The 26,676-nt window shown below is 39.1% G+C and overlaps 1 protein-coding gene across 2 annotated transcripts in view; it reads right to left on the bottom strand.

Moving 5' to 3' along the window:
* Positions 1 to 26,676, bottom strand: part of UBE2Q2 (ubiquitin conjugating enzyme E2 Q2) — a 45,969-nt gene that overhangs the window by 16,299 nt on the left and 2,994 nt on the right. Inside the window, exons 2-6 of one of the 2 annotated variants that reach the window (XM_088063021.1) lie at positions 13,586 to 13,690; positions 6,884 to 6,988; positions 6,214 to 6,270; positions 5,926 to 6,009; positions 3,500 to 3,640 (exon numbers count right to left, since the gene is read on the bottom strand). In XM_088063021.1, the coding sequence (XP_087919147.1) occupies positions 3,500 to 3,640; positions 5,926 to 6,009; positions 6,214 to 6,270; positions 6,884 to 6,988; positions 13,586 to 13,690 (492 nt within the window). The remainder of the gene's footprint in view (positions 1 to 3,499; positions 3,641 to 5,925; positions 6,010 to 6,213; positions 6,271 to 6,883; positions 6,989 to 13,585; positions 13,691 to 26,676) is intronic. The other variant, XM_005521401.3, reaches the window with a different exon arrangement.

Raw genomic sequence — 26,676 nt, 5'->3', positions numbered from 1 at the left:
GATAGTTTCAAAGACTGAACTCAGATATAAATAACAGTATCCTTCTGGAAAAGTGGGACTTGACACTCCAAGGGAGATAAAGTTCCCATTTCTCAAATTGTGGCAATAAGATTTATAGTTGCAACTGCCTCAGACATAAGTGGTCAATCATGGGATCTGTCACATGGTGCTGATGCCAAGAGCAGAAAGGCAAAGCCATTTCATCTGAAGTAATTAAATGAGCAGCCAGACCAGACCCAAGTGACTTTCGTTTTCCCTATTAAATAAACAAATAGGCAAAAAAAGTCTCACTTAATCGTGCTGTCCTGTATTAGCTTATTTTGTGTCTCTCCAGAACAGTAAGCAGGTAAGCTGGAGAAATCCCTGTTACAAGAGGCAAACATCTTTGTTGACAACATGCCAGTTGCTGAGAGCTGCAAGTAACAAAATTATCTGATGTAGGAATTCTCACATCCAAAACCGTTGGACATGAAAAATATTCACGAGATGCATCACTACAAGCCTGCAACATTCTCAAACTCTTCCCCTCAAGGATGAGGCACTGCTGGAAACATGAAACTCGTGCTGCAGTCAGACCAGCACTTGCCATTGCCCTGCTGTACAAAGGGCAGAGACATCAGGGGGTTCTCTTCCCCTTCCTACCCTCAAAATGCACCCAGAGCCTGTTCTTCCTGCTAAGTTATAGGGGATAAGGAGGCGCAGTTCATTGCAGTTTTATATCCAAAGATCTGATTTCTGTCTGATCAGAAAAACACTGTGAACACATCAGAACACTACAGGAAGCCTCCTCACTCAATATATTTCAGAATATTTAGCCACAAGACTAAAAATTACCTGCTGAAATAAAACAAGAAAACTTGTCCAAGATAATAAACTGAAATCTAAAATGACCCAAAAAGAGCTAAAGAGCACAAGTTCCATTGTCACTGAACTTTCTCCATATTTGTGCAGAAGCACATGCATTCCTAGAAGTTAAAGTAGGTTCATACCTCCTTCAAGGATTAGGAGACTAAAAATAGAAATGACACCTTACATTTCATAAAATCTGAAGATGAAAGAGACATTGGAGACTTCTAAAGGGAAGTGCTTAAATTCCTCAGTATGAAACAGGAAAAGCTAATAGTATTATCTAAAAAAGAAAGGCATTAATCTCTAAAATGACTATGCGGGGAGAGACCTCTGAAAAGCAAGCAGCAGCAAGTTGATAAATATTTGAAGTTAATGATTCCAGTTCAAAGACCTTTTTTAACTCCAGGTATGCAAGTGGTTCTTTAGCATTATTACAATGTTAAGAGAAGGATTAATTCTTGCTCCAAGTTACATACTGTACCACAAGCCAAATTTATTTCCTGATGCCAGCAAGAAGAATGGGATTAAGAATACTGCCAAGGACAGAACTCATTTACAAAATTAGTAAATATACCTTCTTAACTTGTACAACACACATAAACCCTAAAAACTCCTGTAACAACATCCTGAGAAGCAGAAAATTGTCTTTAACTTATCAGGAATAAATGAGTGGGGTGCATGCACTGCTTTTCCATGAACAAGCCTTGAGTGTGATCTGTAACTCCAGCCTGCAGTGCAGCCAAGGGGAGAGAGGACAGCCCATGGACTTGGGCCAAAGAACATGGAAAGGAACTGTAAAGTCTTCTGGCTGCACTGGGCACCAGTCACAGCACTGTATTATGCTGCATATTCCCTTTTCCAAGAAGCAGCATGTCAATAGCATGGGTTTGTTTTACCGGACTCTGCTGAGGAAACAAAGTATCCCAAAAGGCTGCATGGCTCCTGTGAAAAAACAGACTCGGTTTAGCCATGCATTTAGGTTTGAGAAACTCCTGCCATCCTCCAAGAAACCCAGCTATGAGGGCTACACAGACTTAAATCTTGCTTTGTGCTAGGACACTCAGCAAACTTCTTCTCTTTTAGAGCATAGTTACCACATTGTATTAGAAGCCCCCTGTTTTGGCAGCATGGAGGACCAATAAACTTGGTCCTGGTGCTACTGGGTTAGCTCTTTCCTAGGTCAGTAGCACAGCTATAGATTTTGGTTCTCCAGCACCTAAGAGTAAACCCTCGCAAGTCCTTGGAGAAATTATTTCAGCAGCACAGCTATTTCTGGTGACCCACAAAAATACCACAGTTCCTCAGCAGTAACTGAATACCCTGTTCCTGTATTCAGCTGACCTTGTTTATGCACCAGCATCAACGAGAGTGTCTTGGCATGAGAAGCAGCTATTATGTAAGTTGAATCTGCTGTTGTCAAACAGAAAACCAGCAGTGTTCATTTCAGCTCTACTAAACGTGGAGGGAAAAAGCAAAAGGAAAGGCAGTATTTGCCAAATGGGAAAAGAACAGATAAAAGGAAATGCGCAGTTTTAAGAGGCTTTCTGCATCAAAGAAGAATGCTGACACTACAAAAACCTTTTTTCTGTTCTACCAAATTTTCGATGATTGTAAAGCAGGCCATGCCTTTCAGGCTGGGAGAGGATATCTTCTCTTTAACGGTTAAAGACTCTTTACTATTAGGATTGAGTTATACACACTGAAACATACAAAACCTCACTAGGCATCTTAAACTGTGAACATTCAAGTCTAAACAAAATCAGAAAGTGACTGCTGTGTTTATGGTTAGTCAAGTCTCAAAACCAGACTTGACTATACAGCCAAAGCAGTTTGGGGCCTTACATTTACCTGCTTTTAAACCCTGAAATGCCAATCAGGTTTGGGTGTTAAAATTTTAAAATCCTTTGGATGAAGCAGATCATAAACAGAAGTAATTAATTTCATGTTTTACACATTTTAAGCCTCTATGAAACAAAAGCTTTGATTTCTTTGGGAGTCAGGGTAAATAAAATTAAGATTGTATGACACTATCACACCCTCTTGCATGGACCTTTGAGAAATAGAAGCCTCTCTGGAACCTAGCACTTGGGACAGAACACTTCTGGAGTTCTAAGCCTCTGGAGAACAAGCACTTTTTCTACAACTGCCTGCTGGCAAGATCACTCAGAAAACTGACAACAAAGCTGCAGAGCTGCTGAAGGCCCCTTACTTTACACATGGCAATAAAAAACCAGCACAACAATCCACCACCCTTCAGTAACTTCCAGGTGGAACAGCTATTATTGAAAAACTCAAGCATAAAATGGATTTAAATCACAGGTTTACCAAATATTTTAAGTCACCCGTAACTTTTAATACAGGCAATTTTAATTATGGCTTTAGTTTTTTTACTTTAATAAGGGTTCAGCAACAAAAGTCACACTCACAGCCTAGATGCACTCTGCTGATTCTGCAAGGAAAACTAATGTTTGTGACAAATGTACCAAGCAAGAAACGGAGGGACAACTGTTTGCATGGATACCTCTGGATATGAGCAGTTAAACCATTAGGGACAGGTTAGGTGCATAGCAGTGGGCTTTCTTTGCTGAAAAAAAATTCTATTTTAAAGTCAGAAGTATTGGAAAGAAGAAGCATGGAATCATTAACTCACATTTAAGTGATCTTGCCTTTGATTTTTTCTGATTTTTTCTAAGATTGCAAGGTTCTCTTTTTCAATGCCTTCATCCTCAGATTTCTTCCCATCAGCTGGTTCCTCCTCCTTCATATCATAGTGATCCAGATCTTCAATGTCCTACAGGAGAGAGAGAAGGTAATTGTAAATAACTGTACTGTGCTCTTCATTCAATGAAACCTTCTCCAAGGGCATGTTGGATATAGTCACATAGTGCACTTCATAATACAAATGAAACCGAAATTCACAACATATTCTGGTCACAGAAACAAGCACAACCTCTGCAAGAAGATAGGATTGTAGAGAATTAGCCCACTCAAGTAGATAGCAAACCAGACTAGAGAATCCAAAAGTACCCCAAGTTAGGGAGGCTCCAAGATGTTTCTAAAAGCAGACTCTTTTGCAATTAGAACCCCAGCTATACTACACAAGCAGTGATTAACATACCTGACAGGGCTACAGCAAGCCTTCAAGAAAGTTAAATATTAGAAAACTATGTGTACTTTATTAAAGGTTAACATTTCAGACAAAGATTAGGTGCAGTAATTTTGGAATCAGGACATAAAACAAAATTCTGCGGTCAAGCGTTCTGATCACACAAGCCAACAGTTCAGTTCTATGTTCTAGGCCAAGGCACTAAAACCTGTCCACTCTGTACGCTGAGATGGGGTTATCTTGTTGCAGAGGAACATTCTGAGCTTCAGACAATCACCTAAATGTGACTCAAATGCTGGCTGTGGAAAGGAGGGGAAGCATGTAAATACCTTAGCATGAAAAAGGAAGCATTACAGCAGCCACACCAGCAGCCTTTGGTTACACAACTACCAGATATACTCCAGTATGCAGAGCTCTGCCACACCTGGGTGCTAGGAATAAGGTGTGATGATTGGCTCATGCAAATGTGGAGGAGTTATTAAGTATGGTAGGAAGAAGTTTTGTTAAGGTTTGTGGTTCTTTTGACATGTACTTTTGTGGTTCCAATTTGGTGTTGAACGCTTTCTGTTCTCCCCTCAATGCTCTCCTCTCCCTTTTGTGGTTACTGCCTGGCAGCTCTGGTCAAAAAGGGCTGTCGAAGCACGGAGGAGGATGTACACTTGCCCCTTGCAAGAGGTGGCAGGGAGTGGGGGACACTGGGTGCTGGGAGGCTTGGCAGGCCAACATCTCACCGCCAGTCAAGATGCAAGAAGGGCTTCATCGACAAAAGGCACGGAGTACTGACTGACAGACCTTGGGAGGAGCCAAATCTATATATAATGGGCAAAGCCATGGACTGTGAGAGGTGCTGGAAAGACATATAAGGACTGCTCAGGAATATTAATGAGGGTGAGGCAAACATGAGTGTATAAAAGGCAGCGACACCATTTTGTGGGTGAGCCTCTGGTGAGCTGAAGGAGTTTCACTACGCTCCCAGTGCTGGCCTCCACCTTTGCTTTGTAATTTTAACATTCTAATTACATTTTATTTACTCATTCCCGCCTGGGGTCTGAGTCGTTTATAACATGGGGTTGCTCTCTATGCACCATCTGTTTGCATGGCAGGAAAACTCAAATTTAAGCACGCTCTATGTAACAAGAAACACACCTGGTACATTTGATAAGTTTTCTTCAGCTGTAACAGACTTTAGACTGAGTATTGTTCAAAATGCTCATGTTTCTCCAATGACAGTGCCAAGGAATTGTACACTGCTTCTGCATTTAGAACTGGAACTAAATTACAGGTTGCAGATATCACTGCTACACAGAATGCCCCCTGACAGCTGATAAATAAAGGGAGACCATTTCTTTTTTGTACAAAGTAACCCAAACAATGCAAAAGGTTACTCTAGCAGTCTGCAAGCAACCAGAGCCTTGCAAGAGCAGGATATGGGACACATCTTTGCAGAAACACCTGCTCCAGCAAACATAGTTTGGATCAAGCTAGATATGGTTTAAGAAAGGCTGCTTCAAATTAATTTAAGAATTTGGTAACATTTAGATCTTTTCTACAGGTAGATCATTTATTCAGAGAGAGTTACCATTCTTTCTACACCTTCATTAAAAAAAATCTAAATCGGAAGTAGTCAGAACAGTTCTACTATAATAAAGCAACTTACGGTAGTATAGAAAGCAAGCACCTTGGAGCTATTCTAACATGTAGCAGAAACAAGCAAAAAGGGTGATTCTTACAACTAAAAAGCTCATTAAAGACAGCACCATGTTGCCAGACATGGACATAAAAATTTCATGTGTCTGTTTTGATGTCCTTCCATTTCTTTCAATTTATTACAGTCAAAACCTAGCTCACCCATGCAATGAATCAGCAGATTTACTCTTAGCCAGTCTACTTCAATTTGGGAGGCACTTCCAACTGTATCAGAGCCAGTTCACATGCTGCTTGAAGTAGGAGTTAACAATGCAAAAACTTACTGATTTGGCACACAATGTTATGTATTGTTTGACTAAAGCACAAACAGATGTCCAATTCTCTGTATCCAACCTCACAGCTGAGATCTAGGTTTAAGAAGAAAATTTCACTAGTTTTCTGGTTGAAGGGAAAGCTGACATTCAGGTAAACATCCAAATTTTAATTATCTTTTCTGCTGAACTCCAGGGAGGTCACATTTTACAATAATGGTTTAATTATTAACCAGAAATCGCAGAGCAAAATGCCAAAATTCTACTAGATTAGGACAACAATCTCATATATAGACATACTTCACCCATATCTTCTTCCTCCTCCTCCTCTGATGTAACTTCTTCTGTTGTTCCATTCTGCAATATAACAATGAAGGTTCTGCATAAATTCTGTATATGCTTCTTGCCCTCAAAATCAGCAAGTCTACTCTCAAAGAGAAGCCGTAAATGCAAAAGTTACATGTTAAACTTCAGTCCCTTCAAAATTCTCAATTTTTCAAGTGCACAAGAAGTAAGCATCCCTACCCAAAGTAACATATGGCTTTGATATCCCATGTCTCTGCAAGGGATTGAAGAAGGAAAACATCAACACTAGTTCATCCAGGTGCACACTGTGAAACACACACTCTTCAACAAAGAGCCAGATATTTCAGAAAAAGTAAGTTTGGGAAGCACTCCAAGTACACAGAGATTGGCTTTAGTGTTTAAGAGTGAATTAAACTTGACAGCACTGGTATCCCCTTGAAGTATCCTTTCAGTGATACTTCAAAGGGAATTGTGTAATATTATCACACCATTATTAAATGGATTTTGCAAACAAAATTCAGATTGAAGACACCATAATGCAAAAGTGCATCATATCAGCTCTGGTTTACACAAGGTTTAATCATTCCCATTATCTTGCTTCTTGGAGTTAAAAAAAACAATGCCTTCATTGGCATAAGAAGGTGCACATAGCTTTTAAATTTACCTGTCCAGCTGGCAATGGCTGATCTAACATTTCAACATCTGGATGCTGAGGAAGATTATATAATCTGCAGAGGTCACATATTAATCGCTTCAGCTGCTGAAGAAGCTATAAAAAACAGGAAAACATGGATATGTTTATTTAAACCAAAGCACAGAGATATATTCTGAATTTTCTTTACACATTGATAATGAACTTAAAGTAAGTGTACAGCATTTGAATCTGCTCAGGCTGGAATAAAATTTCCTCTGTAATATTTGTAGTAAAGTCCTCACATTAGAAGCTCAAGGACATGGTAAGTTAATGATGACTCTCATTCATCTTCCTACAACTAAGAAAAAAGCCATGAGCAGAAAAATAATTCGCCCTGACAGTATCATCCATTCCAAATACAGGTGTCTGAGCTACACATCACTACGGAATAAGCAAATGGTCACATTCCATGAGACAAAATGGTCCATTCCCATTTCCCAGCTTAAATAACCACATCTTCAAAAAACTTGCCAAGGAAGAACAGTGTTTTGGAAGGAACAGTATGGAAAACAGAGGTTTTCCATATCCTGAATTCTTTTACAAGGCACACCAGCCAGGCAGTAGAAACAAGACAAACCCTGTCAAAGTCCCAGGAGCCAGGCAGGCTTTGAACTGCAGCCCAGGCACTCTGCTTGCTGTATCTTGTGTCAGGGTGAGGCACAATCGGTTACTATCTATGACTTGTGTTTCCAACCTGCAGCATTCCATTGATTGTGCTCTGTTAACTGCAAACTATGCAACACTTCACACTTGCTAATGCAAGCCAGGAAAAAAAAATTACTTCTGCAGAAACAAACGTTAAGTTTGGTCTTTGATCACCACACTAAGTTGATTTCTACAGCTGTTCACTTTCTCTAGGAGGCAACTCAGATTCATACTTAAGGCCAAGACATGAAAGACTATACTACTGCATTTCCTAACTTTCCAAGGTCTTTGCACAGCTATGTCAGGAAAACAAAAAAAAGACTGCAAAATCCATTTGTAGAAGGGTCAACATCTCATTATTTGCAAAATAATACCCTAGATAAAGCTTGCAGAAATTATACATCCATTTAAGGACTTTTCTTTCAGATACCAAGGAGAATTTGTCTTGCCAATTGTTGAAGGCAGCGTGCAAGACAGTCATTTCTGCACACACACTTGAAAATACACGTCTAAAACCTTGCTATTGGCCAGTTTAAATGCTGTCACCTTACCCCACTGGAAGTGAAAAATTGTCTTTCCAGGGTTAAGAGCTCATTTCCAAGCCCAAATCACTAAGAGTGATAGGCAAATGTTGCCCTTATGCTATCTGAAAGTTTCAGTGCTTTTCCCTTCCACAGCAGAATTCCACATTGTGTTTCATAGGAATGCTATTTATCCGAGGCCATGAACTGAGATACCAGCCTGCATTACAACACTATCACACCATGTCTGCTGTTTCTGCATCATTCACGAGAGTCAACCCAACCCAAAAATAAAGCAGATAATCAACCTAACTTAAAAATAAAGCTGATATCACCAGAAGGACTGGGACACCAGCACCACATTTCTTAGGAATATATACTTGAGACATGATAGATTTTGGCAAAAACCCTTCTGTTCTGTAACAACCACATTTCTCATCAGCATTAAGACTCTACACTTCTTTGAAGCTTCCTGGGTACCTGGAACATCAGGAAATCTTTCAGCAGACAGGAATCAGGTTAATCAATCAAAAAGTTAGTTGCCAGATAGAATCAGAGGTCTTAGAACTATTATTTTCAGTATGTGCAAGATGCTTAAAGTTGCACTGCTACACATTTTGTTGATAAACTTTTTCTCTGCATGAACATTGCCTCATGGAGAGCTGGAGCACGAACCATACAATCCCAGGAGCTGTAATTCTTCTCACAGAGGCAATAATTTGTTCACATCTTCTGTGAATCATACAAAAAAAAAATCCAAGCAGTGAGGGAAGACTGCCACCATAGGCATTTGCTGGTCAATTAGCACTGGCCTTGGAAAAGCAGATAAACACAGTATTAGATGTGCCTTGACAGAGAGACAATAAGGGCTGGAGAGTTAAGAACTGCTTGCGGCCCTGCTTCCTTCACTCCCTCCCCCTTCCTCCCCACAAAATGTCCTGTCAGCTGAACTGAAATTCAGAAGGGATTTTTGCAACCAGGACCCAACACACTGTAAGCTTCCCTTACTTCCAAGCACAGCACCACAAGCAAGGAACAGGAGCACCCTCAAAATAACAAGGTGCTGCCACAGCTTGGGCTGAGTTACAGCTGTGCCTGGGGAGAGCCTCCAGCAGCTTTTCACCTTCTCATTTCCACTGTACCACAGATCACACTACTATGTGGCAACTTATCAGCTTTGTGGCAGATCAATTCCTGGTGTGCTTCAGCACACAAGCACCATTTCATCATGAAGGGGGAGGCAAAGACCTGCTGAGAGAAGGGATCCTCTTCCTTGGCAGGATTCTACATTGCAGGGTCAGCTTAATGCAACTCATACCACAGTTCATTTTTATAGATCAGCGGCTTACTTAAAATCAGTGTCTACAATTTGCAAAGGTGGTGGCAGAGCAAGAAGCTGATCCTGTCTGTACAACCCTCTCACACTTCTTCATTATTGCTACATTTTTCCTCCACAGGAATTGATTTAATACCATTGATCTTTCTGCCATCGATCACCATCACTGTTATCCTTTATTCTCTGCTCATCTGTATGAAAAATCACAGGATAATTTCAGCTGAAAGGCATATCTGGAAGACATCTGATCCAGTCCTGTGCTCTAAGCAGGGCCTGGCATGGTTTGGTATATGTTGGTATGTACACAAACAGACTATCAAAAGGGAGTGCAGATTTCTGTCGTGTATTAATAATTTAAATATATTTCCAGGGTAACTCCACAGGCTTGACTAATGTAAAATGAATGCTTAACACACACTTGGAGGCCACTGAAGAAAAGTGAGCTATCAGTACACCAGTAGTTTCCCTGGAATACAAACTGCCTAAAGCACAAAGTAAACAGCAACTAGAACTCATAACCCACAGGGTAAAGGAGCAATGTGAAGAGCCTGCAGAAGGGAAACCCTCAAATCATCAAATACAACACATTAATAAATTTGTTATATTTATTATAATTAATATCAAAATAACAAAAATTACACCATTAGAATACACATCCTCTATAATTTTTAATGTTTCAGGAGTTCTGAGAAGTTGGTGGTTCTTTTGCACACCATAATGCTGGTTTAGAACACAAGTACCTCTTGGAATTTTGCTTCCTATCTTAATGTCCTGTACATCTGAAAACAGTTTAGAACAATTTTTTCTGAAACCCAGCCTACACTAGGAAGCTTTTTTGATGTATGAAGAGATCTTTCTAATGCAGTATGAAAGCATTAACAATTTTAGGATACCTTTGATGAGATTAATATCCCCGCTGGTTTCACTATGAAATGCCCCGTTTCCTGACTACCAGGAAAAATGAATTTAAGAAGTACAGTTTAAGCATGGAAATAATTATTCTATGTGTCTCTACCTATACCCACAATATCTGTATAAAAATAAATGCATCAATAAGTCTTAGTATACCACTGAGAAAGTGCTGAAGAAAGATTCAAATGGAAACGGAGGGAAGGAATAATTGTCACTTGGAGCGTGGCCACTACTTGGTTATCAGGTAACAGTGACAGTACCTCACCTGGCCTCCTCCACAACCAGCAGCCTCAGGCAGTTTCAAAATAAAGCAAAGCTGATTTCTGCATTTTGTCTCTGCAACTCCCAGTGCAGAAATAGGTGCTGCCACACAAAGTTTGCAAGAGACAACGTTCTCCCCTGAAATGCCTCCATGCGGGACTTAATCTGTAATATTAACACGGAAGCAGAGTACTTCAAGACAGCAGTTTATCCAAGCTGTAAACATACTTACGCCAGGAATTGTGTATTTACTTTTGACATCTCCCAGACAAGTATAAGGTTGAGAGTGTAAGAATTAAAGCTGACTCTCTCAATTTAAGCACATTTCCCTATTCTCTTCAAAAAGCAAACCTCCAAAATTGTGTAGAGCTATACTTAACATTTCATGAAATGACATTTGAGGCTTCAGACTTGCATCATGTAACTTCCATAATATTAAACAGAACAAGGGAATCACAGTAAGATCTCTCTTTTGCATAGCACAGCCACTAGAAGGCAGATGGCAGTTTCATACTTAGGAAGTCTAAAGTTTGGCTGATTTTTCAGAAGGAAATTCGGGAGACACTAGGGGCTAAAAACTCTGTAGCCTCATCTACTGACTGAAACTTGTCCAAAATTGACAACCAAGCAGCTAAGCTGTCCAAACCTGATGATATCCACGCTGATCACATTCTTAATAACCTTTCAACATTTTCAGTGTTTTGACAAGTTCTCATAGCAAAAGCAGCATGGCTGGTACAAGGTAACTAACACAGTTTCAGATCCACAGAAGATTTTCCAGGGAACACATGTATGATTTCAACATCATAAACCAGTTTTTGTTTTACCATGTCAAACAACGAGGCTTCCACAGGTCAAACATTTATGCCTGAAGTGCTTGTTCTTCAGTTTCCCAACAGCTGACACCTGTCCCATGTTACAAAGCAGGTAGAAAGGGCAGTGGAATACCAAAGGCTAAACCAGGGTACATGTGCTAGCACTGCTTTTCGCACAGCTTAGCTCCTGGAAGAGTCAAATGCCTTTTCCCATTCAAAATTTGACTGCTCCAGTAACCTTGAGCTTAGAGCAATATGGCACTGATGATCTTTCACCTGCAGTAAATTAAAAGAAAGCTAATTTGAAACATTCTAGATGATTCTAAATTAAACAAAGTGAATTTTTACGAGACTGTGATAAATTAGAAGCATTTGGATTTTTTATCCCTTCCTACTCTGCTGCAAAAGTCTCTGTGTGAGCTGTTCCATGCCATTGAAAGGGAGAGTGTTTCATGGGGAAGAGTTATAGGGAAAAAAAAAAACCCAATTAAGAAGTTTCAAATCATGTCTTTTGAGCAAAAAAAGCAGTCAGATTTTGTACTGCAAGTATTTGTCTCCTCAGCCACTCCCATCTGCCTTCACCTTGGCATAGCACGATGCAGGGTGTATTCCTGAGAAACCAATGGGCCATCACAGGTGTCTATTACATCAACTCATCAGCTTTTACATGGGCAAGTACAATCTTGATAACAGAAGCTGTTTTCTTACCAGCTACATAAGCAGTCTGTGTGCATATGCAACTCAGCACAGCAAATCCCATGCATGTACACAACAAAGCTTTCCAGCCTCTTGCAGGCAACTGCACACAGGAAATATCTTGTCCAGAACCTTTAGGCTGAATATCAAGCCACACCAGCTTCAAGCTACACAATCTTCTGAAAAGAGTCTTAAAGCAAAAAGCTCATTTGGCCAGATTGTCTGCTAGTACCCCTTTCTGTGTCTTTCCAGACAAAGACTAAGATTTATAATACTCTTCTGAATGTAGTTCAGTCTAAATTTTAAACTGAAATAGAAAATACAGATATGTACATCTTGCACAGTCAAATCCAGCAAAATTCATGAAAACACTAATGTTCCTCTACAATTGTTTTTAATTATGGCAAGGCCCACAATGACTCACTTTTATTAGTTTCCTAATTATTTCTGCTAGAAATCAAATGCATCCTAAACTATCTTCAGAAAGACACTTGTGCATTTTTATTTAAAGCTGGGTATCCTAGATGAACATTATCCCAGTAAACCTAACAAGTAGGTTTTCTTAAGAAAGAACATTCCAAATTTTTCCCAAACCAGACAAATACTAAGCACATAATTCATACAATAAGCAGTATTCTGCAGACTGATTTGTTTTGTATGCATCCCATTCATGTCCACCAAAATAAACAAAATGCTAGTATCATCTGTTAATAAAGATTACCTGAGTTTGTCAGCATGTTGCAATACTCCTTTTTGTGGCACAAACTGCATTTGTACTTAAATTTATTTCCAAGCACTGTTTAAAGACAGTTTCCAACACAGAACAGGAAGTTAATTTTTGTATTAATGTGCCCCTCCCTTGAGCTCCCATTGGTACGTGAAAAGGGTATTTAAGTAAGATATAATGCTTGAGTTTTCTGAAATCCAAAACCATCAGAATCTGTATACAAAGATTTCCTTGAAGTAGCAATTGTCCGAAGTCGCAACACTGCTAAGGAACACCTTCATGAACCAGAAGCTACCAGGTCAAGTTTCCTTTGAAAAAAGGAAAGAATTCAAGAAACCAAGAATTCTTGGTATTATTGTCATGTTTTGGAGGCTACACATTCTCAAGAGTACAAAGTTTTGCCTCTGGAATTGACTTCTGTGCAAAGAAAACTCTACAACACCTGTTTCTTTCAGCAGTTTTAATATTTTTACCCACTTTGCTGTTTCATTATTTTCAGAAAACTTCACACTGTAATTACTGGGGTTGAAACTTGACTTCAATGCTTACTCTCTAGAAGAAGGTATCTTTTCCTTCTTGCCTCAAATCTTTTGGATTACTTTTAGCTCATAAGTTTTTTTGGAAGAGAAAGTTGTGTTTATAAAATCCCCCAAATAACCCTAAAACTGAACTAATTGACCTATACTTGTTAATGTGACAAAGTCAAGTAAACACACTAGGCCAAGTAAATGCCCAAAGTAACCAAAATACTTCACTCACCAGAGTATTGCTCTTCTTAATATCTTCTAAACGTTCTAAGACTGAAGTCAGGTTTGGGTCATCTGATTCTACAAACCATATTGGTGATGAAGAGGGGTAAGATTCCTGTTTAAAAAAGAGAAACAACACAAGACCCAACAAATAAACAAAAAATCCCAAAGCTTTTAAAAATCATTTACCCCCAAAATTCCATAACACAGTATTAATACCACCTTTAATCTTACTCTGTGTCAGGTAACACAGAATCTTTTAACACCACATTTTAAGCAATGCAAAAGAAATTGAAAGAAATCCATCCAACTCGTTCTTCTAGTATTTCAACTGATTTTTGTCTCAGATGATGGATATACATAAGAAGCAGTGCTGAAATGTTTAAAACCTTGGGGGCAGGTGGAGCAGGAGGGACAAATTTAAATATATCTAGGTATGGGTGATTATTAGCAAAAAAAAAAAAGGAACCACAAGTAGTTCATGTCAAAAAATAAAAGTGATGCTGATTTTTCATAATAACACAGCTACCTGCATAGAAAAGTTGTGAAAGCAATAAAACTTGGAGTCTTTAGATTTCCTCCTCAAACAGGATTATTGAAACTCTTCTAGCACCAACCCACAGACAAAAGCAATACAGCTCAAATGTCCTACCTTGAAGGACAGTTTAACTGGCAGATCACAGTCCCAAAATCTGCCATTTTATCTTTGTACCACCAAGGCTCATAGTGGACATCCCACTGTTGAAGATTTCTCATGCAATACACTGCATCCAGGAAAGCTTATGGCATAACTCCATTCCATCCAGAGAGTCCCACAGCCGGCAGGCAGGCACCAGGACACAGCCAGGTGACACCAAATGGGCTCACAGGATTACAAGTGTGCTCCATTTGTTTTTTTGCACAACAAGCCATGGTGTGGGCACATGGAACCCATGGAAGAGACACAGCTCATGGGTGCCACTAAGGTGCCACAGAATGCAGCCCTTCCAAAGGTGCTTGGCAGACCCCCTGCTACAGGAAGGTAAACAGAAACCCTTTGGTTCTTGTTCAGATGTTTCAAAAACCAATTCCAATTTTCTCCTCACACAGGTTCGGTGACATTGTGAGGATGGAAGATAACATGTAGCTTCCAACTCAACAGTAAGTGTACCTTCATATCATTGATTTTAGTTATTTATTTTAGTTATTTAAGGCATTCTCCACTTCTCACCCTTTCAATTAAACTTTAGTAGCTGAGGACAAATTGCTGAACCTCGGTTTTATCACACAGATATTATCTTTGTGTCCCCAGGTCTTACAAAATAATGAGGGAATTTTCATTCATTTCCCTCACTGCTGTTGAAAAGGGAAAAAAAAAATCCACCTCTCTCATTCCAGAGACAATAAATTATGTTTCAATCTTCAAAAGTTAACAGGCAAGGCTTGAAAACTGGAGGAAAATACAAGCATGTCAGAACTGGCTTTTAATAAAGTGTGTTTCCTAACTGACCTTCTATCTGAAGTGCTGAACCCCATAAACAAAGCCATATGACTAAAGAACATCAGCTTTGGCAAAACAGGCTGACACCATACACCATAGAAGTTCTAGATACAGCAGTCTAAAATTCCCATCTTCGGCAAACTGAAGCCTTTGCATAAACTTATTTTTTAACAAGTTCAATCCCCTCAAGTTTATGTATAATTTTTTTTTTCTAAATCACAGCTACAAACTTCTTAAAGGAATACATAATATTCCCAGTATCTTTATGAAATGACAAACTCTTCACATCTTTCATCTTCACTTCAAAGCACACAATACACACTATACTATGCTTTGCTTGCTCTTTGTACTTCTTGATGAGAATGTTGGTGTAATATAAAGTCATGGTAGTAGTGTTTCCCCTACTGCTTTTCTCTTAACTTCATGAGCTGCACTGAGAAGTTTGGGTCTCAAGAACAGCTGGGTCAAAGAAGTATTCAGGCAGTAGGGGCCACAGTTAGCAGAGATTCCCTTGTGTTGCTCCCCCACAAAGCAGAGACCTTGGAATATCTATTCTTGATTAACTAAGGCCTAACATCTCAAATACCTATCAAAAAAGTCAAGTACTCAGCTTGCCAAGATTTATGGCTAAGGCAGGCTTACAGATGTGGTTTAATCACTTTCTTTACACAACACAGTACTTGAGAAGAGTATTTTCTTCTCAGTTTCACTTAATGGATTAACCACTATCTCTGTGGGAGAAACAAGGCTAAATTCTCCATTGCCACTGGGTTTCTAAACTGTTATTTTTAGGAGTTAATTTCATTAAAGGTATTTCAGGTTTCGTACTGATAACATCTCACTCACTTTTAATAACATGCAACCTACTTGTGAAGTCTTCTGCACTGGTGCAACCTTCTCACCTCAAGCCTTTCCCACTGCACACTGACCTGGATGTGCAGGGGGAACAATATGAGGGAATCTCTGCGAACTGTGGCCCTACTGTACTGCCTGAATACTTCTTTGACCCAGCTGTTCTTGAGACCCAAACTTCACAGTGCAGCTCATGAAGTTAAGAAAAAGACAGTAGGGGAAACACTACTACCATGACTTTATATTACACCAACATTCTCATCAAGAAATACAAAGAGCAAGCAAAATCCCTTCCAAGATTCACCAAGCCATCTGTTTTTTAAAATCCTCAGACTCAACAGAATAAAAATATTCTCCAGATACAGTCACATTTGGACTGCGCATATATGCACCATTCTGCTAACAGGTATTTTTGGCTTTTTTTTTTAAATCAAGCATTTTTAAAATTATGTTAGTCCAGACCTCCAAAAATCTATTAATTGCAAAGATTTATAGAAGACAAGCACCTGCTGGTCCTCTCTTCCAAATCGTATCTGGAATCTGAAGACTGCTTAGAGAGTGGAACTCAACTCTTCCCTGTCTACACTCCTTTTCTCTGACAATTTTATTTCTCCTTTTTCAACCTAAAGAACAGCCCTACAGTAGGACATTCCTCATTGTAACCAGTATCTATTCCAGTCTGGGGGCCTATATAATTATCACCTCCAAAATACTTGCAGCACGTACATGTACATCAGCCAGATACAAGACTGACAGTGCAGATCTGATGATCAAGCAATTCCACTATGAGTTTAAATACATTGCAGTGGCTACTTGAACATGCTGCTACCCTCCTGCTCTGAGGGACAGTCCTTACTCGTGGTTTACACTCAACTCCATTTTGTGCCCTGAAAACAAGCCCTCCTGAAGGTGAGAAAACCTACAAGGGCTCAATGCTGCCTGGATTATGAGTGTATAGCACGCATGAACGACTATGTCCTAAAGATTATTAACTATTAAATTTTTAGTCTCATCCAGCTTTTGAAACATGAATGGGAAGAGTGCACTTCTCAGGAAGGCTCTTCTTTAACACTACAAGCATATTTACTCAGCTTTATCAGAAAATAATTCAAGTTTTACATTTTTGGAATATGACTATTTAATTGCACATTCCAACTTTTTCACAACAGATAATATTAAAATACAAATTCAGTCAAGCTTTCATTTTGTGGCAACGCTTAATTTGTCACACTTACCAATAAATATATTAATTTAATTAAAAAACAAATGGCATTATGTTTCTTTAGATCTGTAAGTAATCCATATTTTTGGAACAGCCGATTTCCACGCGGATATGAGTCACTATATTTTGAAATACAGAATTCACACATGAACTTCAAACGTTCTGAACTTGAGATATAAAAAGGCTCATGAGTTTGTAATAACCACAGCAGGCAACTTAAAGCTAAGCTTGTGGTTTGTAAGGTTAAGCAACTGAACTTCACGTGAGCTAATTCTGTTGATAGAATTAAATCAGCTTTTTTTTTTCCCTGTATCTACATGCTATAGAGATAAGAGGTGGATTTGAGCTGTGTCATGTAAGGCTTCTCAAAGACAACATATAATGAGAGGAACCCTAAAATAGCAGTTATTTTGCTATTAATTATCAGTGGCTAAAAAGCCCCATTACTGTGGGCCTTTCACTAGAGAGCTGCCATGCAGTGACTCTGTCTCTATGATCCCTTCAGCTGCACAGCTCTCACCATATTCAGTATTGGAGATGTTTTATGTAACTGCTGCATTTTTTGCTGCTCTCCACAAGTGAAGGCAGCAGCTCATCTGCAGAGGGGGTGCTGTGGGGCACAGCAGTGCCCACTGGCCAGCAGTGACAGCACAGCTCACCCACATGGGGCAGGACAAAGGCAGCATGTTTACAGCAGCACAGATACAATTACAATTCATGGCATCATCACTTCTAGAGACTCTTTGTATCAGCACCAGGACAGACTGGGAGCTTTGTCAAGGCAAATGCTTCTGTGACAGAATGCAGCAAAAGAATTTAGCCTGGTAATAAACACACAAAATACAAAGGGAATAAAACCCTGCACTCCTGCCATGGGAACAATTTCAAAACTGATCAAAATCATTTAGGAAAACCACTGTGTTAGAAGAATACACACGGGATCTCACTGTTCAGGCATTCCATTCCATCCTCTGTAAGAGCTCTTCTTACATTCAACAACTTTGCTAACCAAAGGGAAAAAAAAAAAAGCAGCAAAATGTGACAGAAGATTCTAGGAACACACACAGTAAGACAGCTTTTCCCAGGCAGGATCTGTCATCTAAGTATATCCTATCTAAGCTTCCTCATCCTTAACAATAAGGCCGTTTCCTTGCAATGTTATATAATCTTTATCCTGCTTTCTAAAGCTACAGTGACACAATTTTGATGTAAGAGACTTTTAAACAAGACATTTCTAAATTACTACAATACTGTTAGAATTGTGATGTTGCTAAATCAAAACATCTCACTCTTAACATTACCTGCAGTTTGCTACAATGCAAAAGAATAATCATCTCTTCTTGTACACAACTGAGCCATTTTCTCACAGCTAAGTGGTAGGAAAACACATTTAAACACATGGCTACTGCATTATGATTTAAAAATACAATGACGAAGTGACAGTTCTTAATTTTCTTTAATTTCCTAATCATACTAGATGGAAAAAAGAGTGGGGGTGGTTTCCTTTAAAAATCCTTAGCATACTGTCTGAACAAATTTAAACCATTTTTATTTCTTCTATTTTTTTTTTAGTTTTCACAAAATCCCCATCATAGACAGAACCTAGTTCTATACTTTTTATACCAGATACAACTAAAACTTAGCTAATCTTCCTAACAGTCCTTTTAATATTCATTTTCTCAGTCCCAAAATTTTTCTTCACTCCCTTTCTTTACAAAAAGCATAACATCAAATTCCCAGGTTTAAACTAACCAGCTTAGATACTCTGAGAAGGCTGGAAAGAGACCATTCTTGCTCACCCAAATCTTGGTAATGAAGTAAATCCTAATGGAACAAGACATCTCAGAGGGCCAATATAATCTTCTCAAGGTGAATACACTTGCCTCTATAAACATATGCCAAATAATTGATTTCAAATCACAGATGGCTTTCCAACATCGTCCATTTAATTAAACAGGAGAATCAGATCATCATTAAGGTGGCCTTAATAAGGGTCATATATAAATCCTACATGAACATTCAATAAACACTGAAGAATACTGAAGAATAAACAACAATTAGCTACACTTTAGTACACATTATTTGCAATTGTTAGTCAATCATTCACCACTTATTTTTCCATCTGTATCAAGCTGCCTTTAGAAGAAAAAACCCACAAAGTTAATATTAACAAAAATATCGGGATTTAGGCAGATATTCTTAAAGCTAAAGTTTAACTTGGTGACCATAAAACACTAGTACTTACAGCTACTTAAAACAGCATTAGTTGTGATTACACAACTGACAGATTGTTTCCCATTATTAGAGGCCAAATTTTCCAAAGGCAGCTTAAGAAGCAGTAAGCATTTTCTACCACTAGCGGCTCAAGTGCCAGTGAAATCCACAGGCTTAAGAACCTTTAAAAGCCAGCAGATTGTCATCTGCCCTCTCAACCAATCCTTTATAACAATTAAGAAAGAAGAAAGCATGAAGAATCAATTTCATTGAAAGTAATCCAAATCAAACTATTTCCCAGAAACCTCCAGTTACTTAAACCCCCCAAATTTTTATTTTCAGTCAGACATCACCATTTGCTGTGTTGTATAGATCACGTCATTGAACATTACAATACTCTAACATTTGCACTTTTAGATATGAAAAATTTGTCATTTCTTAAAGACTCTAAGATATCAGTGATCCAGAGTTCTAAAAGATAGAAAAGCGTTTGCAATGGAGAGTTTAAAATGCAATTTAGTATTTCTGGTAGCATGGAAGCAAAGTGAATTTTAAACATCACTACCAAACAAGAGGTAAACTTTAACTTGAGTTTTAAACCCTTGAGTTTTAAAGCCATATGTAACATGCTATTCACTTGCCTGAAGGCAAGCCTGTATAGCTTTACTTTTCGTCCACCCTCCCTAAAGCCTGACAGGCTCAGTTCAGTGAGAACACTTGTTCACCACCACACAACACCAAGTCCTGCACTTGGTATTCACCAAGTTCAGCTCTCTGAAATGCACATCTCTCCCTACAACATACAAAATTACTGCAATTCTACTCTTAAATTTAATGGTTGTATTGACAGCTGCAACCTGTACACAATCCCAGGTGAAGCATCATCCTTTGGTAGGATCTCTGGGATTGCCACAGCTTAATCATCTTGCACCTTTACAGGAAGAAGGTGAAAGAATCCCCTAATCCTGTCCTATGTCAGTCCTGCTAATACGCTCAGTGCTGCAGAAGCCAATACGTTCAGGAGCGCTTTAAATCAACACAACAAGCAGGGTCACAGCTGGCCTCTCCCACACACTCTCTAGGGAAGGAGGCAAGTGTAGCAGAGTACCCTGGTTTAGAATTGTTCATGTTATTAAACACAGCCATGCTACAAGGGAGGGTCAAAGGTATGTGCCTCATGGAGCAGAAAGACTGTAACAAACCACCACTCTATAGATGCCAGTAAAATTCACTCTGCAACCACAAACAAAACAAAAATACAGTTCTCTGTATGAACAAGTTCGGACTGGAGAAGACTACCGCAAAAGTAACTAGGAGGAAATGTTTGTTGCAAGTATATAGAATGGTTCTGAGGATCCCTTTTGTTGTCACAAGGCCCTTCTGAGAGCAAAGCCACTGCCCTACTGTCACATCAGGTGTCACAGGCACACACGTGGCACTCTGACACTGCACCTTCTCCAGCTGCCTTCTGCACAAGGGCACAGGGACCACAGTATGGCTCTGAATCAATTGAAACTTTAGATCATACAACACTTCTCGCAATATACAGATTCAGCAGCTTCTGCAAGTGCCAATCTTCATTGACAGCGACCACAGAACAAAGGAATTTCAACAAGGACAGTATTTCAATGGCAATTCACTTTTGTACAAATTATTCCAAAATCCAAGCAATTTGTAATCTGCACCTTCATCTGCACTAATTCATTAGTTCAACCCAAGCCGATAAAATTTTCTTGGAATTATTATGGAATCTTTTAACTTCTTAAAATTTTTATACACCCAAGATAGAAAATAACATTTTGAGGAAAAAAAAATCTTGAAAACTTAAGTTGCTGCTGGTTTCAAACAGGCAGATACAAGAGGCAAATAACTTTAAAGTTTGTGGAATAATCTAAGACACTTTAGTGTTTTACTTCCATATCTCTCTGTCCTGGTACACACATCTCTCACTGCTCAAAACATCACTACCTGGTAAGAAGCCAAAGCATCTACAACCAAAGTAGCAAAGGCACAGATCATCACTTCAAATGGTCACAAATATGAATGCAAATGTGGCATTATAATTCTTACATTTCTTGTGGTCAAGTTCTTGAGGCCAGCTGCTCTTCAAATTACTTAATTATGCAAAATGTCCCAACTGCCAAGTCCCATACATAAAATTGTATATAACCCTGGGAAAAACAGGTCTATCAGATTCTCTTATCAGCTGCCACAACTTCATTCTCTCTCTATACCAAGCAAAAGGCTTGTCCAGTGGAACAAAACTACACAGACTTAAAACATTAATTTGGAGCATCAAAGAACAAAATTTCACTTTTATGATAAAACACAGTTACTGTTCATCACTTTGAAGTAGCATTTTACTCACCACATCATCATAATGCAGCATGTAATCTCTCCACTCAAGGAGGTTCACAGAAAAAAACCAAATACTCTTAACATTTTATCCAGACCCAAACTAAAAATCCACCAAATGTTACTGAACTGCTGCTCAAACACAACTCAACACTACAGGACTGTATTAACAGCATAGCAAGTAAGTTGTTCTCGAGCATCACGTAGTCTCTGAAAATGTACATTATCGTGAAGGGCCAACCTATGGGAGCTAAGGAACATTGCTTTGCCAATGTTAACAGCAACAAAAAAAAAGTTAAACATCCTCCACACTCAAAACTGAGCAAAGCACACAGCATTGCTGAAGACGAAGTGACATGCTGATTTGGAACATGGCTGTAGACTCAAAACTATGTCCAGGTTTTTATTACAGCACCTCACAGCAGCAGGATCAAGCTATCCCGCTCCTCACACACAAAAACCCACTGTGCACTTGTACCCTCAGCTTGCCAGTTGTCAGAGGCTGGTTGCTTGGGAGCCCTCAGACACACAAGGGGTTCTCTTTAATGCACATATTACATATGCACTCAAGTTGGCAGTGCTTTACCTATGAGCAGCTACACATATGGGCTCAAGAGAAAGGTATTTTGCAAATCTGATTCTGCAATACTCTCTTTACTACCAGCACAGAATCTGATGTGTCCAAATTCCTGCAGGAAGTCTGGTTACTTGAAACAAATTATCAACTCCTTCTAATTATCAAGAGTTATTACCTACTTCTGCAACTATACAGGCCAGTTGTCATCAACAAGAGTGTCACAAAGCTAGAGTAACAAGAAATTGTTTCTAGCATGGCTAGAACAGAAAAACTGGTTATAACAAAGTTGTGACATACCCCTCCTCTCACCAACTTAAATTCAGAAAGTTTCCTTGCAGACCTGCTCTCACCTTTATCACTTACACAGTTATTCCACAGTATGCAAAGTCTGGTATCACCTCTGTTGTCACCCAAAACATCCAGGCTTCCCCTTCTTCCTCTAACTTCAGGAATTTACATCTTTCAAGTGTTCAAATCACTCAGCATCCCCTTCTATTTGTGCCCTTTCCCCTCTCTGAAAGCAATCTTCCTATTTTCCACCTTTTTCCTTTGCAAACTTCCTGTACTCCAGACACACCTGCAAGTAAAAGAATTTTTATTCTCACCCATGGCTGAGAGAGGTCCTGCTGCTCCTTACACCTGAGAGCATTCCAACCACCATTCACCATGCTCCCAAGCTGTTCCCTCACAGTAATGTACACAGCTGCCCTGATGCTGCTTAGCCACAGGCCTTCAGATTAGAGCTGGATGGAACCTGCATGTCCCCCACATGCGAAATTTCAGTACCATGGAGTTTAACCAGTGTTTACCATTAGAAAGTTAAATAACACAACTGTTACCACAATTATTTCCTACTTCAAAAATTCAAGGAAGCCTGTGGTATCTCGAACACCACTGCTCAGGAACACTTTGATTTTTTTCCAGTGCCACTATACAAGTTCTAACAGAGCTTATGTTCCTGCCTCCCTGAATACACACTGAAGAAGCAACTGCAAGATCTACAACTGCATTGAATTCTTCTGCTCTAAGAGGGCAAAAGATTATGAGAGCTGAAAGGAGAATACAGTTTATACTAAATCTTCATAAATCATGACCTGCTCTACAGTACTTAGTACACCAAGATGTCTTGTAAACAAGAGATAAAGAAAAAAAATCCCCACATATAAGGTCATTATTTTCATATCACGCTTAGAGATTACAGCTGGACAGAAGACATCAGTGAGACATACAATAACTGGTATGCTTGATCCCACCAGAGATCAACTGAGAATCATTGTGATCATATTAGCTTCAAGTGTGTACTGCATACAGGCAGACTGATTGAAGATTAAATGCTAAATAGTGTCTTCTTACTATAATCAGTCATTTAATTTTCCAGTTGTCTTCTAGGAGCTGCTGGTGAAAGGTCATTTATGATTCTCCTATATAACTTGTAGCTGAAGAAACACAGTAGAACATATACTAAATCAATTGCCAAGTCTCTTAAAAACAGAATATTACCATTTAAAGGAAAAAAAGACCCCAAATACTCCAGCCAAGAATTCAGGCATTTACAACCTTTCAAAACTACATAAAAGCAAATAACCTGACAGTACTGAAAAAAGTCCACACTGAGGCATAACTAAAATAGTAGTCATTTCTGTTAATCAACTTCTACAAACATTTGTTCCTATCAAGAAATTTTACCTCCTCTTTCTTTCCTATTAATAATAGTGTTTAAAGAATTATCTCCATCTCTGCATCTTGCAATCTCCAGGAAAGAGGCAGATTTTTCAAGTAAACAAACTCCTCACAATTAAGTCTGGTCCAGCTATCACTAACAACTCGAGCACTCGTGGAGGCCCAGGGGCCTGGTGCCACCCCAGGCACTGCACCCAGGAGAGGTCAGTCCCAAGTGCCACCCAGGGCTCTGCCAGCACTGCTGGATCCAGCAGCTCCCACTCACTGCTGTGCCCCTGCTGTGACAGGACAGCTGTTTGTGCAGCTAAACCAGACTGAGAAATAGTCCAGATCAACAAGAACTCAGTAAGAATTTATACATGCCAGCCAGGTCCTTAATGCAGCAAACTCAATTTCAGCCACCTCACAAGGCACATAGCCTCTGCTGATATACAAGAAACAGCACTATTACAGACTGCTCGAGGCACCATCACACCTCATTCTTACTAACAATTGCAATTTTCAATACATGTTGAGAATATCAACAATGCATCAATACACAACACCTCCTGAGCAGCTCACAGGAGGGAGGATGTTGAGTAAAAATAACTTACTTTTTCCTACAAAACTTCTTTAACCATCAAAGTGCACAGAGAGCTCTTTCAAGGACCACAACAATCCCAGTTCTAAGGTTACTGTATCAACTCACATGAGCAATCCATTAGAAATGAGCACAATTTACCGTAGATTGAGACCTCAACATATGCCAGCTTTTCTATTTGATGCCTACCACTGTGGCTTCCTAGGATATTTTAGGAGCACTTCATACCTTGTAGGGAGGACAGAACCATCTTTTAAAGTCCTGAAGTACTGGTTACAGCCTTTCACACATCACACAACCAGACTGTAGTGTCAGAAAGGTCTTGTCTTCCAGACACAAATTATTCTTCCTACTCCTTTTTGCAATATTCTTTTTCCAACTGCAGTTTTGACATAAAAAGAGAAATTAATACCCTTGCTATTCTTTTAGCAATTTTTTTGTTAGCTTAACTTTGGTTTGATAAATAAAACAATACTAAACCTGGTCAATTTCTATTGCATGTTATGTTAAATAATAGTTGCATGAGTGATGCCTTTGAAGAACTGCCCCAGGTTCCAATACACTCACTCTGTATATACCCAACTTGTCTAAACCTTCACAGGTAGTATCTTTTTATCCATTCTGGTTTTAAGGGAAAATAAAGTCTTCTCCCATCAATTGCAGTTATGTGTAGGCAGCAACCTTTTCAAGTCTTTCATAGCAGCGTCTAACCCTGATTTAGCAGCAGGGTATTTGTCAGCAGAAGATGCTTCTTTCCAACAGAGAAGCAGGAGTTCACTGAGTCAGCCACATCACCTGAACAGAATTGCTACATTATGAAGGATATCACTGCACATCACAGCCCTGTATCTGTTTAGGGCAAACCTGCTTCCACTTGGAATTGGCACAACCCCCATTCTATCTGCAAGGGTCACTTAAGGATGTAGAATTTCAATAGGAATTTTGTGTATGGGTGGAGAGATATTAATATCCAGTTTCTCATTGAAGAGATGACATAAAAAATACAAAATGTTTTACAGCAATCCAAACTAGTCCTTTTCCTTGAAATAAAAAGGAAAATACTTTGCTGTAGAATAATTCTAACACACCCTTTGCAATATTATGATCTAAGTCTGGTAAGGTACCAAAGTAAAACCAGAGACTGTATTGAAGGACACTTACCTAAAGTCATGATCAATAAAAACACTCCTATAAGTAAGGCCATAGGTTTGATACTATTTAAAAACATGAGGAACAGGACAAGATTTATTGAACTTGATCAACCGGAATAGTGCTGTTAACTAAAAAGGAAACCTGAGAAAAACAGAAAGAAAACTCCAAATGGAGACACTGCTGTTGGCACAACAAAATGGGAATGTGAAGGTACACAGCCTGAACAAGTTCAATAACTACACAGTTCTCAGGAATAAGCAGTAATGTTTCTGACAGGGGTGACTCCACCCTGAAATGCCTCTTGAAATAATCTGATTAACCATGTAAGCTCTAACACAGGTCACTACCAGAAATAGTGAATGACAGACTTAGTCTAAGTCTGGTTACCATTTATAAACAGAAGAGCTACCAAATAAAGTAATTCTTGCTTTAATTTCAAGCAGTGGTCAGTGTCACAGGTACAATATCCCTGAGATGCTATAGCCAATATTATAGGTTAACCTATATATTTAATCTATCTATAGTTAATATTTATTTATTAAATCTATAGTTTGTAGAACTTTGATAGTTCTCTATACTTCAGAGACAATTAGCAAATCATCTCAGTGAGAAATGCCAGTGGCAGACTTCTCAAACCATCAATTTTAGTCTAGAAAACTTGTGGAGACATACACAGTTCCTAACCATATATGCTCCCTCACTTCTACAGAGGAATATTTCCTCTTCCCTCTAGGCTGGAGAGAAAAAAGATCTGTTGGGAATATCAGAGCCAACTTAGTTGTCAGATGTCTTTTTAGATGCTGAAAGCTTCCTTCCCTACCAGATGTTTCTCCATCCCGTAACCTCAGCATCTCTACACACTGCTAGACAGCTGTCATTTTATGTAAAATATTGACATATACTAACAGAACCACAAAGGAAAGTGGTGATTGAGTGCTAGGCTTACTCTTCTTCCTTAACGGGATTCTTGAACATCCAGACACAACCCA

Source organism: Pseudopodoces humilis, chromosome 16 (assembly GCF_049639895.1).
Source record: "Pseudopodoces humilis isolate 2021_Gansu_Grassland_sample_001 chromosome 16, ASM4963989v1, whole genome shotgun sequence".
NCBI classification, from domain to species: Eukaryota; Metazoa; Chordata; class Aves; order Passeriformes; family Paridae; genus Pseudopodoces; species Pseudopodoces humilis.
The sequence above is the reverse complement of the archived record's forward strand: the minus strand, read 5'-3'. Positions and strand labels throughout refer to the sequence as shown.